Source organism: Mustelus asterias, unplaced genomic scaffold, assembly GCF_964213995.1.
Source record: "Mustelus asterias unplaced genomic scaffold, sMusAst1.hap1.1 HAP1_SCAFFOLD_1465, whole genome shotgun sequence".
In the NCBI taxonomy this organism is placed as follows: domain Eukaryota; kingdom Metazoa; phylum Chordata; class Chondrichthyes; order Carcharhiniformes; family Triakidae; genus Mustelus; species Mustelus asterias.
In genome coordinates, this window is record NW_027591410.1 from 63,160 (window position 1) to 70,000 (window position 6,841).

A 6,841-nucleotide genomic window follows, 5' to 3' on the forward strand; every position below is an offset into this window, starting at 1 on the left:
GGGGACTGAGAGACACCAGTCAGTGTACAGATATCTCCCTGAGAGAGAGAGAGGGGACTGAGAGACACCAGTCAGTGTACAGATATCTCCCTGAGAGAGAGAGGGGACTGAGAGACACCAGTCAGTGTACAGATATCTCCGTGAGAGTGAGAGGACTGAGAGACACCAGTCAGTGTACAGATATCTCCCTGAGAGAGAGGGGACTGAGAGACACCAGTCAGTGTACAGATATCTCCCTGAGAGAGAGAGGACTGAGAGACACCAGTCAGTGTCCAGATATCTCCCTGAGAGAGAGAGAGAGAGAGGACTGAGAGACACCAGTCAGTGCACAGATATCTCCCTGAGAGAGAGAGAGAGAGAGAGGACTGAGAGACACCAGTCAGTGTACAGATATCTCCCTGAGAGAGAGAGAGGGGACTGAGAGACACCAGTCAGTGTACAGATATCTCCCTGAGAGAGAGAGGGGACTGAGAGACACCAGTCAGTGTACAGATATCTCCCTGAGAGAGAGGGGTCTGAGAGACACCAGTCAGTGTACAGATATCTCCCTGAGAGAGAGAGAGAGGACTGAGAGACACCAGTCAGTGTACAGATATCTCCCTGAGAGAGAGAGAGGGGACTGAGAGACACCAGTCAGTGTACAGGTATCTCCCTGAGAGAGAGAGGACTGAGAGACCCACCAGTCAGTGTACAGATATCTCCCTGAGAGAGAGGGGACTGAGAGACACCAGTCAGTGTACAGATATCTCCCTGAGAGAGAGAGAGAGGACTGAGAGACACCAGTCAGTGTACAGATATCTCCCTGAGAGAGAGAGAGGGGACTGAGAGACACCAGTCAGTGTACAGATATCTCCCTGAGAGAGAGAGAGAGAGGACTGAGAGACACCAGTCAGTGTACAGATATCTCCCTGAGAGAGAGAGAGGGGACTGAGAGACACCAGTCAGTGTACAGATATCTCCCTGAGAGAGAGAGGGGACTGAGAGACACCAGTCAGTGTACAGATATCTCCCTGAGAGAGAGAGAGAGGGGACTGAGAGACACCAGTCAGTGTACAGATATCTCCCTGAGAGAGAGGGGACTGAGAGACACCAGTCAGTGTACAGATATCTCCCTGAGAGAGAGAGAGAGGACTGAGAGACACCATTCAGTGTACAGATATCTCCCTGAGAGAGAGAGAGGGGACTGAGAGACACCAGTCAGTGTCCAGATATCTCCCTGAGAGAGAGAGAGAGAGGACTGAGAGACACCAGTCAGTGTACAGATATCTCCCTGAGAGAGAGAGAGGGGACTGAGAGACACCAGTCAGTGTACAGATATCTCCCTGAGAGAGTGAGAGGGGACTGAGAGACACCAGTCAGTGTACAGATATCTCCCTGAGAGAGAGAGGGGACTGAGAGACACCAGTCAGTGTACAGATATCTCCCTGAGAGAGAGAGAGAGGGGACTGAGAGACACCAGTCAGTGTACAGATATCTCCCTGAGAGAGAGAGGGGGGACTGAGAGACACCAGTCAGTGTCCAGATATCTCCCTGAGAGTGAGAGGGGGGACTGAGAGACACCAGTCAGTGTCCAGATATCTCCCTGAGAGAGAGAGGGGGGACTGAGAGACACCAGTCAGTGCACAGATATCTCCCTGAGAGAGAGAGAGAGAGAGGGGACTGAGAGACACCAGTCAGTGCACAGATATCTCCCTGAGAGAGAGGTACATGTAGATGCTCTGAATCCTCTTTGTCAGTAGTTCTCCCCCCTCTTCCCCCATTGCTGGGTCCATTCTCTCTCGTTGCGTCTTTGGCATCGTTGCGTTCCCTCCGCCTGAACCGTATTTTCTCTGTCCCAGGGTAAAGACAGCGATGATGATGATGAGGTTGTCCATGTCGATCGAGATCACTTCATGGATGAGTTCTTCGAGCAGGCAAGTATCTCGTGGAATTCGGACCCAGCCCAGAAGCCTCCCGGCGGAACGGGACTCATATCAAGGATCTGGCAGAGTGCAGTGGCCTCCAAGGCCGAGAGAGAGAGAGGCTAAGTTAGGCCCAGGCTTCAATCCCGGCCTAGTGCCATTGCGAACCTGCCTCAGACTAATATTTGTTCAGGGAGACGGGCAGGAACTGGAGGGTACTTTCCTGGAACAGAGCGTCCTTCCAGTCCCAGAGAGAAAGAGGCTAATTACGGCCAAGTCTTCAGCCCCGGCCTAGTAGCGTAAGAAGCCTGCATCAGACAAATCTTTGTTCAGAGAGACAGGGAGAAGCTGGGGGCATTTTGCCCAAAACAGGGTCTTTTCCCAGCTCCAGAGAGCATGTGAGAGAGAGAGAGGGGCTAAGTTAGGACCAGGCTTCAATCCCGGCCTGGAGGCGTGGGGAGTCTGCCTCAGGCAAACCTCTGCACAGAGAGATGGAGAGAAACTGGGGGTGTTCTCCCTTGGAGTGGAGCCTCTTCCCAGCCCCTGAGAGAGATAGAGAGAAAGAGGCAAAGTTAGGCCCAAGCTTCAGCCCCGGCCTAGTGGCGTAACGTGTCTGCCTCAGGCAAATCTTTGTTTCGAGAGACGGGAGGAACTGGGGCCACCCTGCCCAGAACAGGGCCTCCTCCCAGTCCCAGAGAGAGAGAGAGGCTAATTTAGGCCCAGGCTTCAGTCCCGGCCTAGTGGCGTCAAGAGCCTATCTCACCCAAACCTTTATTTGGGATGACGGGGAGGAACCAGGGTGTTCTTGCGCTTTAGTGTCAGGGGGACTAGCTCGGGTAAAATGCATTGGATTATGGGGAGGGGGCCTGGGTGGGATAGTGTTCGGTGCAGACACGATGGGCTGAATGGCCTCCTTCTGCACTGCAGGATTCTAATTTCGGCCCAGGCTTCTGCCCCGGCCTAGTGGCGTGATGGGCCTGCCTGAGACGAACGTCTGTGCGGGGAGACGGGGAGGAACTGGGGGAGGGTTAAGGGGTAGGTCGAATCGAGGCGTCTCTGAATCAAGAACTGGTTCGCGATCGAGTGAATGAGGAGAGAGTGTCTGCAGTGAATGGAGGGGGAGGGGAGGCAGGGGGTCACAGATTGGGGCAATCGGAGGGCGGGGTGTGGGAAGATGTGGGAGATGGGGAAAGATTTGTCCCGAAGCAAGGGGTTGTTGTGATCTGGAAGGCGCTGCCTGAAAGGGCGCTGGAACCAGATTCAATATTAGCACTCAACATAGAGAATGGGGGGAGAGCGGGGCAGTGGGGTTAGTTTGGGGATTGATACAGGGCTATGGGGAGAGAGCGGGGCAGTGGGATTAGTTTGGGGATTGATACAGGGCTATGGGGAGAGAGCGCGGCAGTGGGATTAGTTTGGGGATTGATACAGGGCTATGGAGAGAGAGCGGGGCAGTGGGATTAGTTTGGGGATTGATACAGGGCTATGGAGAGAGAGCGGGGGCAGTGGGATTAGTTTGGGGATTGATACAGGGCTATGGAGAGAGCGGGGCAGTGGGATTAGTTTGGGGATTGATACAGGGCTATGGGGAGAGAGCGGGGCAGTGGGATTAGTTTGGGGATTGATACAGGGCTATCGGGAGAGAGCGGGGCAGTGGGATTAGTTTGGGGATTGATACTGGGCGATGGGGAGGGAGCGGGGCAGTGGGGTTAGTTTGGGGATCGATACAGGGCTATGGGGAGGGAGCGGGGCAGTGGGATTATTTGGGGTTTGATACAGGGCTATGGGGAGAGAGCGGGGCAGTGGGATTAGTTTGGGGATTGATACAGGGCTATGGGGAGAGAGCGGGGCAGTGGGATTAGTTTAGGGATTGATACAGGGCTATGGGGAGAGAGCGGGGCAGTGGGATTAGTTTGGGGATTGATACAGGGCTATGGGGAGAGAGCGGGGCAGTGGGATTAGTTTGGGGATTGATACAGGGCTATGGGGAGAGAGCGGGGCAGTGGGATTAGTTTGGGGATTGATACAGGGCTATGGGGAGAGAGCGGGGCAGTGGGATTATTTGGGGACTGCCATTCAGTAATGTTGCCAATCCTTTTGGAGTTTATCCACAGGTTGAAGAGATTCGGAGTTGCATTGAGAAGTTGTCAGAAGATGTGGAGAGAGTTAAGAAACAACATAGTGCCATCTTGGCCGCTCCAAATCCGGATGACAGTAAGTTTCAGGTTAACAGCCCAATTCTCGTCGAATTCTGGACCTGGAGGGTTCTCTGAGGACGGGGGGTGGGGACATTACGGCCTCATTAATGCTCTTGTGCCAATGGGACACAGTTTGAGTCCGCGGCCGTCTCAACCTGGGCAAGTTGCAGGCTTCATCTCGGACTAGCAAGTAGGCCTCAAGCCATATCATACACGCTGGCATTCTGCAGCTGCAAGTGCTGAGGGAGCGCCGCACTGTGGGAGGGTCAGTGCTGAGGGAGCGCCGCACTGTGGGAGGGTCGGTGCTGAGGGAGCGCCGCACTGTGGGAGGGTCGGTGCTGAGGGAGCGCCGCACTGTGGGAGGGTCGGTGCTGAGGGAGCGCCGCACTGTGGGAGGGTCAGTGCTGAGGGAGCGCCGCACTGTGGGAGGGTCAGTGCTGAGGGAGCGCCGCACTGTGGGAGGGTCAGTGCTGAGGGAGCGCCGCACTGTGGGAGGGTCAGTGCTGAGGGAGCGCCGCACTGTGGGAGGGTCAGTGCTGAGGGAGCGCCGCACTGTGGGAGGGTCAGTGCTGAGGGAGCGCCGCACTGTGGGAGGGTCAGTGCTGAGGGAGCGCCGCACTGTGGGAGGGTCAGTGCTGAGGGAGCGCCGCACTGTGGGAGGGTCGGTGCTGAGGGAGCGCCGCACTGTGGGAGGGTCGGTGCTGAGGGAGCGCCGCACTGTGGGAGGGTCAGTGCTGAGGGAGCGCCGCACTGTGGGAGGGTCAGTGCTGAGGGAGCGCCGCACTGTGGGAGGGTCAGTGCTGAGGGAGCGCCGCACTGTGGGAGGGTCGGTGCTGAGGGAGCGCCGCACTGTGGGAGGGTCAGTGCTGAGGGAGCGCCGCACTGTGGGAGGGTCGGTGCTGAGGGAGCGCCGCACTGTGGGAGGGTCGGTGCTGAGGGAGCGCCGCACTGTGGGAGGGTCGGTGCTGAGGGAGCGCCGCACTGTGGGAGGGTCGGTGCTGAGGGAGCGCCGCACTGTGGGAGGGTCAGTGCTGAGGGAGCGCCGCACTGTGGGAGGGTCGGTGCTGAGGGAGCGCCGCACTGTGGGAGGGTCAGTGCTGAGGGAGCGCCGCACTGTGGGAGGGTCAGTGCTGAGGGAGCGCCGCACTGTGGGAGGGTCAGTGCTGAGGGAGCGCCGCACTGTGGGAGGGTCAGTGCTGAGGGAGCGCCGCACTGTGGGAGGGTCAGTGCTGAGGGAGCGCCGCACTGTGGGAGGGTCAGTGCTGAGGGAGCGCCGCACTGTGGGAGGGTCAGTGCTGAGGGAGCGCCGCACTGTGGGAGGGTCAGTGCTGAGGGAGCGCCGCACTGTGGGAGGGTCGGTGCTGAGGTAGCGCCGCACTGTGGGAGGGTCAGTGCTGAGGGAGCGCCGCACTGTGGGAGGGTCGGTGCTGAGGGAGCGCCGCACTGTGGGAGGGTCAGTGCTGAGGGAGCGCCGCACTGTGGGAGGGTCGGTGCTGAGGGAGTGCCGCACTGTGGGAGGGTCAGTGCTGAGGGAGCGCCGCACTGTGGGAGGGTCAGTGCTGAGGGAGCGCCGCACTGTGGGAGGGTCGGTGCTGAGGGAGCGCCACACTGTGGGAGGGTCGGTGCTGAGGGAGCGCTGCACTGTGGGAGGGTCAGTGCTGAGGGAGCGCCGCACTGTGGGAGGGTCAGTGCTGAGGGAGCGCCGCACTGTGGGAGGGTCAGTGCTGAGGGAGCACCGCACTGTGGGAGAGTCAGTGCTGAGGGAGCGCCGCACTGTGGGAGGGTCAGTGCTGAGGGAGCGCCGCACTGTGGGAGGGTCAGTGCTGAGGGAGCGCCGCACTGTGGGAGGGTCAGTGCTGAGGGAGCGCCGCACTGTGGGAGGGTCGGTGCTGAGGGAGCGCCGCACTGTGGGAGGGTCAGTGCTGAGGGAGCGCCGCACTGTGGGAGGGTCAGTGCTGAGGGAGCGCCGCACTGTGGGAGGGTCAGTGCTGAGGGAGCGCCGCACTGTGGGAGGGTCGGTGCTGAGGGAGCGCCGCACTGTGGGAGGGTCAGTGCTGAGGGAGCGCCGCACTGTGGGAGGGTCAGTGCTGAGGGAGCGCCGCACTGTGGGAGGGTCAGTGCTGAGGGAGCGCCGCACTGTGGGAGGGTCGGTGCTGAGGGAGCGCCGCACTGTGGGAGGGTCAGTGCTGAGGGAGCGCCGCACTGTGGGAGGGTCGGTGCTGAGGGAGCGCCGCACTGTGGGAGGGTCAGTGCTGAGGGAGCCCCGCACTGTGGGAGGGTCGGTGCTGAGGGAGCGCCGCACTGTGGGAGGGTCGGTGCTGAGGGAGCGCCGCACTGTGGGAGGGTCGGTGCTGAGGGAGCGCCGCACTGTGGGAGGGTCAGTGCTGAGGGAGCGCCGCACTGTGGGAGGGTCGGTGCTGAGGGAGCGCCGCACTGTGGGAGGGTCAGTGCTGAGGGAGCGCCGCACTGTGGGAGGGTCAGTGCTGAGGGAGCGCCGCACTGTGGGAGGGTCAGTGCTGAGGGAGCGCCGCACTGTGGGAGGGTCGGTGCTGAGGGAGCGCCGCACTGTGGGAGGGTCAGTGCTGAGGGAGCGCCGCACTGTGGGAGGGTCAGTGCTGAGGGAGTGCCGCACTGTGGGAGTGTCAGTGCTGAGGGAGCGCCGCACTGTGGGAGGGTCAGTGCTGAGGGAGCGCCGCACTGTGGGAGGGTCAGTGCTGAGGGAGCGCCGCACTGTGGGAGGGT

The 6,841-nt window shown here is 60.0% G+C and overlaps 1 protein-coding gene across 1 annotated transcript in view; it reads left to right on the top strand.

Moving 5' to 3' along the window:
- The first annotated feature begins 1,877 nt into the window (after positions 1 to 1,877).
- The window catches only part of stx1b (syntaxin 1B), a 22,558-nt gene continuing 17,594 nt past the window's right edge, over positions 1,878 to 6,841 (top strand). Inside the window, exons 1-2 of the mRNA XM_078206373.1 lie at positions 1,878 to 1,913; positions 4,016 to 4,115. Of these exons, the coding sequence (XP_078062499.1) occupies positions 1,893 to 1,913; positions 4,016 to 4,115 (121 nt within the window). The 5' untranslated portion in view covers positions 1,878 to 1,892. The remainder of the gene's footprint in view (positions 1,914 to 4,015; positions 4,116 to 6,841) is intronic.